Source organism: Macadamia integrifolia, chromosome 2 (genome assembly GCF_013358625.1).
Source record: "Macadamia integrifolia cultivar HAES 741 chromosome 2, SCU_Mint_v3, whole genome shotgun sequence".
Taxonomy (NCBI): Eukaryota; Viridiplantae; Streptophyta; class Magnoliopsida; order Proteales; family Proteaceae; genus Macadamia; species Macadamia integrifolia.
The window spans coordinates 33,677,849-33,690,629 of record NC_056558.1 but is presented as its reverse complement, the minus strand read 5'-3'; the positions used below and the strand labels follow the sequence as shown (position 1 = coordinate 33,690,629).

At 37.8% G+C, this 12,781-nt stretch overlaps 1 protein-coding gene across 1 annotated transcript; it reads right to left on the bottom strand.

The window, feature by feature from the left end:
- Positions 1-11,343: 11,343 nt before the first annotated feature.
- LOC122057716 (transcription factor IBH1-like 1) lies at positions 11,344-12,477 on the bottom strand. The gene is given in 3 exon segments (XM_042619939.1): positions 11,344-12,004; positions 12,007-12,083; positions 12,214-12,477. Coding segments are annotated over 2 exon segments (573 nt in total). The 5' UTR covers positions 12,082-12,083; positions 12,214-12,477; the 3' UTR covers positions 11,344-11,506.
- Positions 12,478-12,781: the final 304 nt, after the last annotated feature.

The window sequence follows — 12,781 nt, the reverse complement described above, 5'->3', positions numbered from 1 at the left end:
AGAAAAGGAATGGTTAGCCATTCCCGAGATGACAGATCGAATTAGCTCCACTCTTCTTGCCATTGAAAGTAGATTCCCTATGCACCCTGCCAGTCAGCTTTTAACCTTATCAAGAATAGGGGTCAGCGCCAAGGGAGAGTGAACCTGGCTCCTATGGGGAAAGGTTTTATCTTATTTCGATTCGAACTTGAAGCCGATATGTCTTCCATGTGGAAACATGTGCCACTTAGGGTGAAGGGTCAGATTATTCACTTCCAGCGATGGCGCCCATAGTTCAATATTCATGATGATCACACACAGACGAAGCTGGTGTGGATCCGCTACCCAGAACTGCCAATGGAATATTGGCATGAATGAATCCTTCTATCGATGGAAAAAGCCTCAGGGCGCCCTGTGGAGATCGATCGCAGGACGAGGAACGCCACTATGGGGAGCTATGCTCGTATACTAGTAGAAATTGAATTGAGTGGCTCTCGGGTGGAGGAGATCCAGGTAGAGAGAAGGCAGCCGGGCACAGACACTCCCTTCTAATTCAAGCAACGAATTATGTATGAAGATGACATTGGTAGATGCTATTTCTACAAAAAACTGTGTCACTCTACTGATCAATGCAGGGAGAAAAAGAGCAAGGGGAATAATTCATCTGAGACCATGGTTGATGATAAACAACAGGAGGTTGGCAATGGCCGTCCAGGGGAAGGAAGAACGTTGGTTGAAAACTCTGGTAATCCTAGTAGTGGTGGAACTCCTCAATTGGTAAGAGATATTCAGTTCCCTTTTTTAAGGAAACTTCCACAAATAATGGTGCATTTCCAACCATAGGAGATTCCATTACTATGATGAACGGTTAAAGGGATAGTTTGCCTCAAGGAGAATTGGAGGTGATTCTTCCCTTATCTCACACCCATAATAGGAGTGTCCAAGACCCGGTTATGGTGGATTACCCACTAGGTATCGGATCTGGGTACAGATCAGACCAACATGAGACTGAAAGTTACTCTTCTGATAAGGTATCGCAGGATTCAGTGGAAGAAAATGAGGAGCAACAGGGTGTCACATGGGAGTTCACTTTGGAGATGACTGAGGACGCTGGATGGGAGCAGATGCAACACAACTTGGGTCCTCGAAAAAAAAGGTGATGTATGTTGGTGGTCACGGTGGCCTTACTTATTCTTGAGGGGGCAAAAGCAAACGCAGGCAGGACTGGGGAGCTAAGGACAATGTTGTCTCGGGCATGGCCACATCTCAAATTATAGGGGGTAAGGTGGTTATCCAACATCCTGAGGTTGTAGGCCTGGACAATGCTCTATCCCGGGCAAAGGGCGATGCCAGAAGAAAAGGAAAATTTGTTGCAGCGATGGGGCAGGCCTCTAAGTCTGACCGTCAGGCTACTCTCAAAATGTGACTCTATGAAGATGCTCTTCTAGAATATTAGAGGGATGAGGAAGGTGGTCGGCAAGCGTGCCTTGAGTAATATTATCAAGAAGAAGGATCCAAACCTTCTTTGCATTGCAGTGCCTATAGTGGATGTGAGTGCTTTCCCAAATTTATTCTTTAACAAATTGGGTTTTTTTAGTAGTTTAATTCACAATAGTAGAGCCGACAGAATTTCTAATCTCTGGGTTGTGTGGAAAAGAAATATAGCTACTCCTGTGGTTGTCTCTGATTCAGACCAACATATTACGATATCTATGTCATGGGGCATCAACCTGATTCAGATCTCTTTCATGGACGCGAGCAGCTTTCGTACGGAGAGGAGGGAATTATGGCTGACTCTTCTCAGTCTCCAACCCAGTGGGCTATGATTGGTAATTTTAACCCCACTTTCCTTTCCCATGAAAAAAGGGGGCCTGGTAATTTTAGCATGGGTTCAGCCACGGAATATGGTGCTATGGTTGACTCTTGTTTAATGGCTCAGGTGCCCTCTGTCGGTAGAAAATTTATTTAGTCTAACAATCATCGTCGTGGGAATGTGTGTGCTGTCTTTGACAGAAGTTTTTACAATGAAGATTGGCTTGCTTGTTTTCAAGACTGTTCCCAACAGGTTTTTCAGTGAATTTTCTCAGACTATGCCCCTCTGCTTCTGTCTGCTGATGTCAGTCAAAGACCTAGTAACTGCCCATTCAGATTTTTCCAGTTCTGGATGGAGCATGAAGACTTTGATAGTGTGGTGGGAAATTCCTGGAATGAGTGGATTTCGGGGACCTCAATTTTTGTTTTGGCAAATAAGCTCAAGCGCTTAAAAGGTGTTCTTAAAAGCTAGGCAAAATCTTCTTTTCCAAATTTTGGAAGGGAGCTGGAAGATGCTAAGATATTTTTATCTCAGATTTAGGAGAGGATCGAGAATGAGGGGATGAATGATATGTTATTTTCTACGGAAGCTGATGCTAAAATAACTATGATTAAGGCGCTAGAAAATCACGAAAAAATTTGGGCTGAGAAGGCAAGGATCAAATGGCTGAAATTTGGAGATAGAAATTCAAAGTTCTTCCATCTTTCCGCTCAAATGAGAAGGAATAAAAACTCGATTAGATCTCTCAAAAATTAGGATGGAAGTACAGTTGAAGGGTAGAATTAGCTAGGTGATTATATAGTTGATTTTTATGAGAGATTTCACAGATATGCTCCTACTATGGACCACTTGGACCTGCTGGACAATATTCCTTTGGTCATTGACCAAGTTGATCGCTTTAGGTTTGATGGCCACCCTGGTGATGCAGGGATTAAGAGGCCGATTTGGGAGCTCGACCCAGACAGCTATCCTGGTCCAGATGGGTTCTCAGGTGCTTTTTTCAGAAGATGTTGGCATATTGTGAACTGAGATGTTAGCAATGCAATGAGACATTTTTTTAGCTCCAGTTGCATGCCCCAGGGCGTCAATAACAATTTATTTAGTTCTGATTCTGAAGGGGGAGGGAGCGGACTCTCTGGATAAATTTGTCCACTTTGCATGGGGAATTTTTTCTATAAAATTGTCTCGAAAGTGATGGCGTTGTGTCTTGAGACCAATCTCCCTAGATTAATATCTAAAGAGCAGGGAGCCTTCCAGAAGGGGAAACTGATTCATGACAACATTAGTGTGGCATCAGAGCTGGAAAATCTGATGTTTTCTTTCACCAAAGGGGGAGGGCTTGGTCTTAAAATAGACATCCAAAAAGCCTATAACATGATTTCTTGGTCTTTTATTTTTCAGGTCTTAAGCTGCTTTGGTTTCTCCCAAAAATGGATAAACTGGCTCAGTCAGATCTTGACATCAACGAAGATATCGATCCTTCTAAATGGAGGGCCCTAAGGCTTCTTTAGCATAGAGCGTGGCTTGAGACAGGGTGATCCAATCTCCTCAATGCTTTTCATAATTGCGGAAGAGGTCGTTTCCAAAGGCTAGTTCAAATGCAACAGCTAAATCCGATCAATGGTCCTAGAGGAGTCACCACCCCTTGTCATATCCTGTTCGCAAATGACATCTTCATCTTCTCTAATGCCTCCATGAGGTATGTCCGCAATTAAAATTTTTTTTTAATAAAGTATCGGGAGTTCTCAGGTCAACGCATCAACATTGAGAAAAGCAAGCTATTCCTCGAAAAATTCCCTCGACTAGGAAGCAGATCATAATCGACATTATGGGAATTCAAAACTGCAATTTTTCCATGAGATATCTGGGAGTTGAAATTTTAAGGGACGTGTAAAGAAAGATGTACTAATGCCTGTCATGGATAAAATGAAGGGTCACTTAGCGGGATGGAAAGGAAAGCTGCTCTCTATGGTGGGTAGAACAGAGCTGGTCTGTTCGGTCATATTGGGAATTCCTATTCACAAATTTGCAGTGTATTGGTGACTTATTTCTCTTCTTGTGATTATGGAGAGATGGATGAAGAATTTCATCTGGACAAGAGAGGTGGATACCATGAGATCGATCACGGTGAAATGGGACATCCTATGCAAACCTAAAGAAGAAGGAGGGCTGGGAATCAGAAGGCTCAGGGATTCAAACAAAGATATGTTATGCAAGTAAGTCTGGAGAATCAAGCATGGGAAATCAAACGCTAGCTCATTTCTCAGAGCTAGATTCGTCAAGAAGGATGGGAATTTCGCTAGAGGAGGGCAGCTTTCTTCCATTGCATTGGGCATCAAAAAAGTGTGGGATTTTATGGAAGAGAATGAGAGGTGGATTATTGGCAATGGGAACTTAACAAACTTTTGGAAGGATAAATGGTGGGGTCCAAAGTCGGTGATGGAGGAAGTGCAGGGTACGGATTTGCCTTCTCTTAGCTATAGTGCCAAAGTGGGAGAGTTTATCAGAGATGGGGAATGGGTTCTTCCAGAGGTGAGATTAGTTTTTTTAAGCAAAATTTTCAAAGAAATTAAGGAGGTGAAGCTGCCCTCTTCACAAATGAAGGATGTCTGTGCCTGGAAATTGACACCAACAGGAGCCTTTTCCACGGCTTCGGTGTGGGAGGAAATCAGGAAAAAATCTCTGGCGGTTTTTTGGAGCTCTTTGATATGGAGAAAGGGCCTTCCGCCCAGGTATTCTTCCTTAGGTTGGTGATTTGCTCATATGAAACTCCCTACGTATAACCTGATAAAAAAGAAGGGTATTCAGATTGCCTTGAGATGTTTCCTTTGCAGACAGGATGAAGAATGTATTGATCATATCTTCCTCAACTGCTCTTTCTCGGTTAATATTTGGAAAAAAAAATCTATTTCTGTTTTGATGTGGAGTGGCCTACTCTCCAATCCGTGGAAGAGCTTCTTATGTGGTGGAAGAATAAAGCTTGTGTTTTAACCTTGAAATCCCTAGTTAACGGGATTCTCTATCACTACAGCTAATATTTGGTGGGAAAGGAATAGAAGGTGTCATGAAGAAAAGGTGGGATCTACTGATTAGGTGGTTGAATTTATTCTTTAGGAGCTTTCTCTTTGCTTGGGAGGGTTGGCGAGTCAGGTGAAATCTATTTCTGATATTTTATGCTATAGGAAACTGGGTTTATCTATTGAAAACCCCAACGTCTCCCCTCCCCTGGAAGTGCATTGGTGTAAACCCTCGTTAAACTGGATCAAAATTAATGTTGACGGTAGCTCTCTAGGTAATCCAGGAAGAGTAGGCATGTAGCGGAGTTCAGTATTTTCTTGGGTATCAAGAAAATTTATGAGCGGAGTTCAAGGTTGTTATAGAAGGGATTCTTCTGGCTAAAAATTCTGGGGCAACGGGTTTGTGGATTGAGTCAAACTCATCTTCGGTGGTGTCTGCAGTGCAGAATAATCAGATTCTGTGGTTTGTGCTTTAGAGATGGATGTTTGCTCTTCCATTCTTGAATTCTATCTCATGGAAGATCACTCACTGCTTGAGGGAGGCCAATCTTGTTGCAGACTATCTTACTAAGAAGGCTTCAAAATTGGGAGTTAGTGATACATCCATGTCCTTTTCGAGTCATGTCTTGGTGGATTTGGAAAATGATGCATTGGACAGGCACTGTTTTAGATTCTGCTAGGGCACGGCTTGTTCTCTCTGCTGATGGCTATGCTGAAGGTGGAGTTTGCAAGTTGCTCTAGTGGTTTCTGCCTTGTCTGTTTTTGTTTGATTTTTATGATGTATTTCTTTTTTCTATTTTAATAAAATATCATTTTTAGAAAAAAAAAAAAACCTACACCCAAGTACAAGATTGTTTTCCCTTAGGAGGGGCACAATGGTCATTGTAAGCCGCTTGTGTTTGTGGAGGAGGGACCGCTCTTGGACATGAAACTCTCTCTCTCTCTCTCTCTCTCTCTCTCTCTCTCTCTCTATATATATATATATATATATATGAGAGAAAGAATCCTACCATTTTGGTGTAAGAAACATCAACGCATAGGGTGGAAAGGAAGATATGTATGACCATCTTCAGCGCACAGTGCGAGAGGATAATATGATCTTTTTCCAACCACACTAATCTAGGCATTTCTTATATATATATATATATATATATATATAGATAAACAACAAATTATCCTATACTAATTTTCCTCTTTCTTCACTCTTGACTTCACTCTATGACTGCTAACCCGGATCTATGGATATATTATAAAGTGATTTCTAATCGTTTCCCTATGTCATCTCACAATGAAATTTTTATTATTTTTTCTTAAAAAGAGTAGTAAATGGTTGTTGAGAGAACCCTTTCCTATATTTATATAAGCGCTAGCTTTAGTTGGAATATTTCATTATACGGCCCATGCCAGGCATGACCTAAGAGTGCCACGTGCTTATACTTGTGGTGGTCATGCAACAGAAACTATATCCTGCTTAAGAAGGGAAGCCTTTTATTTTAATCGTCCAGCCTAATAATCAATTAAGTTCACCATAATCTAAACATATTTAATTAGCCTTAAAACGATTCCTACTAGGTTAAGTTGAGGGATTGCACTAGCATATATAGTGGTTGGTTGGTTTTGGCCAATTAAATGATTTTAGTAACATATATAATAGAACAAAATGCGGAGGAACTGACAACCCATTAAAGGTAACCCACTCGTCTTTGTTATAGGTTAGATCTTCTATACATTCTAGCTAAATTGGTTTCAACCCATCATTTATAAAGTGGCACACTAAAATTGGGAAGGGAAGTTGAGAAATCTGATTACCAAACTAAATCAACCTTCTGCTAGTTGGAAAATAAATAGCCACTAAAAAAAGAAGAAAGAACAATAAACAAATATATAGATCATATGCGAACCACTTTCCCAAGGACCCAATCGACCCAATGGAAAAGCAGTTACAACGTCAACAAGAAAGAAATGGCCAAAAGAAAAGCCTAAACTATTCCAAATCTGAGGGTCAGGCTTCGTTGTGTATGTTAAGGATATGTTTCAATTGCTTTAAATTGAATGAAACCATGTAACCTTATCCCATCTTTATATCTGTGCAGTTGTAACAATAAATCCTCTATAACTTATCCCTTTATAAAATCTAATTCTATATAAATCAATACAAATCCTCCTCAAAAATCAAGGAGAGAATTTCAAATCCAATCCTATTGTTTTTACAGTGTATAACCTGGTAACTTTCTCTGTGATACCTTCTAGGCATTCCATTCCGTGCAACTAAGAAATGTAATTAAGGTATATCATATAAGATAAATCAAGTATGTTAATGGGGACAGAGTTTGACACATAACCTACACCTTATCACTTCAATCCTAATTAGTCCCACATGGGTCTTATCTATAATGTTTCATTATGATGGGATGGGCTGGGCTGGGCTGGGCTAGGCCGGGTCAGGTTGGGCAGTGCCTGATGTCATACCCAAACAAGCCTGGATTGAATGAGAGGGCCTTAGTTATTCTTGGGCTGTCCTACTGTAGACCAGAACTTTGCTGCCCTAGTTTAAAAGTTGAGGTCATTTATTTTCTTCAAGTATAAAAGATTTTACGTGTGGCTTGATTACAGTATAAATCAGGAGGTTGGAATCAGAAAAAATTGGGAATACTCAATTTTATGTTTTAGATATTTTTTTGAATAACATATAGTGATAGATGAACTTGTTATTATCTTTAGGTGTATAACAATTAGCTAACTACTAATTGTTGCTATCCTGATTTAAAAGCGGTAATTAACCAACCCGCTATTAGTAAAAATTATTAGTAATAGTTACAATGCAGTGGTAATTACCAGTGCGGAATACCTTCCCATTAACCACCTTAATGAACCTGCATATATTTCATTTGTCCACCAAACCCCGCCAAAGAATTCATTTGGGCAAGAAAATGAATTAGTTCAGGCCTATATAACATCATTTAAACTTCGATTGACATGATTTCATTGTTGGATCTTCCTATCAAAATTAAGTGCTAGAGGCCTATACTTTTCAATTTTTCTGGTTCCCCTCACAAATTTCTTATCAGTAATAATGGATCTTGAAACAGAATATTTTTCTGTGGAACTCCAATTGACCTAATAATAATTTCATTGGATCTCCTTTTCAAAATTGGGTTATTGAAACTTCGGATTTTGAACTCTACTTCAATGAGTGGGTAAGTGAGAAAATGGCTCTCAGTCAACTGATATGTAATTTTGATTTTTAAGTTGCCACTTAGAATAGGTCTAGGGTACAAAGTGGCTACAATTCTGACTCCAATGAGTATAGTCTAAAGTCTAGACCCAAAGAAAGAATGAATAACTTTACAAATGGTGAAACTGCTAAGCATTCAATTTGCATTATATATAGAACTGTCATATATAGATAAGTATTTTTTTGTCAGAGTTAACAGGTGAACATAAGAAAAATAAAAGAAGAAAGAAAGAGAACCTCAAATATCATTCTAATTTTCTGTAAGTTACACAAAGATATAGATGGCTGTGGTCTAACACTAATTATGACTTTAGATGCTATGGACCAGTTGGAATTGAATCTCCCTAACCAAAGAGGCTAACTTCTGATACCGAGGCTTTGGAGTGTGTAAAGAAATTCCTAATTATGGTTTGGGATTTATCCTCTGTATTTGTTAAAATGATACTATTAACCCGATTAGTATGACTTGGATTGGTTTTAAGTTGAATTATAGAAAAACACATTCTATGAATGAGAAGAAAAAATGAACTAATTTGTCCTATATATATGGATTTTCTATTTAACACTTGTTAAGTTATCAAATAATTTGTAATTTTACTTTTTCAATGAAGATGTTATTTCATGTGCCTACTTGAAAAATGTCTAAGATTGATAGTTTTTTATAATGACATAGCGATAAGTCACTTCAAATTACTTTTGAAAATCCTATTTTACTGTTGGTTTAAAATATTATGGGAAATGAAAAAGAGCAATCAAAATAAAGTGTCAAGTTCTAAAAACACTCTTACCAAAAAAAAAAAAAAGTTCTAAAAACACATATGCAAGCACAAAATGGGTGGGGGAGGGAGGCGAAATAACCGCCCTACCACTCACGAAAGGAAGATACACTCCCCATATATATAATATATAATAATTGGATAAACAGAATTACCAAAAATAAAATATATTGGAAGAAAATGGACGATATTAGTTTTGTCGTATGAACAATATGAATTATATCATACCATCATTTACTAATTTCCTATTAAATTAAAATCACATTATTACTGAAAAAGAAAAAAATGATCTGGGAAAAGATCAAATCATCCAAATAACATGCAATAAATAAATAAATAAATACCAAAACCAACAAAATCATCCAAATAACATGCTAAAATCTGTAACTAAAGCATATGAACGGGGAAAAGAAATTGGAAACAAATGTTAATATAAAAGAAAAATAATTTCTAAAGGGCATAAAAAAAAAATCCTGTAAACTCCTATAGGTTTAGTGATACATTGATGCTCACATGTATTTCCATGATGCTTTTAAACTTAGAAGAAGATGCTGTCAACAGTCATGATAGGTAGGGAATAAATTCCAGTAAACAGCATTATAAGTCATCTTGGTGGGAAATTTGAAATGGGCTTCATTGAGGTTCCGCTTATGATTCACAGATTTTCTCATAGCAAAGTATGTGAAAGGCTTCCCCAATTTAATTTTTTATGTGTTGCGCAGATGTTAAAAAATTCATATGAAGCATTAGGCTGAAAATAATGCTCTTTTTGATGGATCCAGCCCCTGGTTTACTAACAACATTTACATATGCACGACACATGCAATTTTATAAAACAATGTTGTTCTTGTACAACACATGACATTAATCCTGCTAAACTTACTTTATAATTAATTACTCCTATTTGGAAAATTTTGATTTATTTTTGTGTAGAACCTATTTGGCAATTGATGATCTGATCATTAGCAACTTCACATTTAAAGTTATTTTTATAGTGAAGACATCACATTTAAAGTTTATACAATATATGTTGTGGTATTTCTTCAGATGAGATAATGCATCAAAACTGATGATTCAATAACTAATTAAAACACCATTAATGCCATTTTAAATGGTTCTAATTAATATCAAGCATAGATTAGTTTTTGAAGAAGTTGATTGGTAGGTGCACATAATGTGTGCATTTTAATTACAACAGGTAGTTAATGCATCAGAACTGAGATTGAATGTTATTGAGGTCATCCATTTAACTTCAAATGGTTTATGACCAGACAGCATATTAATTTTTGGGAAGGTTGATGGATTAATGGTACTTTGTTCTTTGTAGCAAACCCTAAGTTCCCTCAAGAAAGGGCAACCAGAGAGAAGAGATAACAAGAAAACCAAGAACTTGAAAAAAGAAAACGACAAGGAAATAGTAAAGAAGAAAGGGATGAACAAGACATCTCATCTACCAAAAGTCAGTTCCAATCAAATCATCTGATAATCATGCAACTATCAACAATTCCTTTCTTTACCTTTTTTCCCCTGTCTTTATATATTTATCTTTAAGTGAAAACTTGAAATTCTACCCCAGTGAATAATCTCTCATGTTTACCTCCTAAGAGATGCTCAAGATAATGCAAAATAGCTATAGATATCACACATAAAATAAATAAATAAATAATTAAATGCAACTGCACTAAAGGGTTGCCATGGAAAAAGTTAAAAACTGTTTAAAATAGTTTTTTTTTTGGACACTTATGGTTGATGTGCTCATACCTTGTATGTCTGTAGAGCATTCTATCTTGGAAATTCTTCACACCACCCATATTAATTCCTGTCACCATCGTCACCTCATCATATATTACAGAAGTAGCAATAGCACGCACGGGTATGCCGTAAGGCCATTACTTCTTCTGATCTCTCATGTCAGCACCACCAATCTTTATATGCATTTCTTGCCTCAATCATTCAAAAACCCATCTCCATTCACCAACTCTAATTCGTAGAACAAATACCCCAAAGCCATGAAAATTTCTTCAAATTAATAGCAATTAAGACATTTAATTGATGTCCTCTCTCTCTCTCTCTCTCTCTATGATCTTGCCTTTCTTCTATTCAAGAAGCAACTGATGTGTGGAGTGGAAAACCTTTGAAAACTAAGTAGTTGGTAACTAAGAAATCATAATAAGAAAGCTCCCAAATGCACCAAATATTTACTCCAAGTACTTAAACTAAAAATTTCTGATTTGTAGACATCATATCAATGCTTTAATGGCCTCCATCTTCAAGTTGGAGCTGCTGATGCATTTATTTAGTTATTTATTATTTGTTTCTTCTTCCATATTTTGCCAGATGCATTAAAAGAGAACTGTACCTAAGGAAGCAAGCCACGAACAAAGAGTGAAGAGGAAGAAACCCATATGGAAATAAATGGTTTCTCATTGTAGAATGAAGTAAAATCCCAATAGCATCAGAAATTAAAATTCTTTGGGCCAGAGTGATAAGAACTACGAAGAAATGAAACTAAAAAAAAAAGGGGGAAATAAGAGATAGGCTTTACTTTTATATAGTTCATCTGTACATGCTTGAATTATATAAAGCTTCTTCTCTCCTTCAAGTAATCTTAAAAAAAAAAAAGAAGCAAAATATAGAGGGAAAAAAAGGAAAAGAGAAATTAAGACGCTTAATAACTTTGATGATCTTACTTGCCGTTTAAGAGCTCAGAAGCATCAGCAAGGCATCGCATTACATCCACTTGGGCTCTGAGAGAGAGGATATAATCTAGGGTTTCCTCTAACAAAGAGAACTCATCATCCATGGATTCTCCTCCAGGTACAAGACATCTAAGCACCTGGGTTCTCTTCTTCACTAGTCTCTTAGCAATTGATCTTGCTTGAACTCTTTTTGGTGCAATCTTCCTTATCCTACGAGAACTGCAAAAGCTCCTTCTCAAGATGTTTTTGCTTCTAACCCTCTTCTGTGACATGAAAGTTCCCATGGGAGGCTTTGAACTTGTCTTATTCTCAAACTCATGACTACCCAGTATGTTCCTTACAAGGGTTTTTCCTTCTTCTTGTTTTGAAGCATTGGCAATGAGGGCACGGCTCCAACAAGTCTTTCCACCTCTAAGAGAAGCCATAGCCACATCTGCAGACAACTTTATGGCCTTCTTTCTTTCCAAGAAGTCCATATCCTGGATGAAGATGAGCCAAAGGATTTGAGACCCATTACCCATCTTCTGAGGAGATCTTGCTTGAATGTGCTAGGTTCTGCCATAGCTGTGGAATAAACCAGAAGGATTTAAGAGAGAAGAAAAAATAGAAAATTAGAAGTAGTTAGAATAAAAGTGGAGGTATATGGAAATGGGTATGGGTCAAGAACACCAAATGTGAGATTGATTGATTGAACCTTCTCAGCAAGAGGAACGACCTTTTCATGGGGTTTTGCCAAGAGAACAGTGTGTAGGACAAGAAGATCCGAGAAATAGAGAACTGGGTGTGGCGAATAGAAGTACAATGAGAATTGGAATTAGAGAAAAGTGTTTACAGTGAGTGTTGATAATGAAAAATATAATTGCATCTGTTTAATTTTCTTCCATCTCATTCAGATATTGAAGCTTCATGGCTCTGGACAAGAGAAATAGAGAGACGTTAAAGCATATATATGAATCATACGTACCTCAGTGTTGGCTAAGTTCTTTTCTGATGAGTGAGAAATGAAGAAAATCATAAAAAAAAAATCTAAAAGGGTTGAGACAAGTTGCAGAGATGGGTAGTTTTGGTGATCCAACATATGGATATCAGAAGCGGAGAGAGAGAGAGAGAGAGAGAGAGAGAACAGAGAGGAATTTGAAGAAAGACCCATTTATTTGCTCAAAGAGGGGAGGTGGTGGGGCCATGAGAGAAAGACACATCACATGCCTGCACATGGTGGCTAAGGCCCACCACTCAAAACCCTATAAGATATTAAATATTCA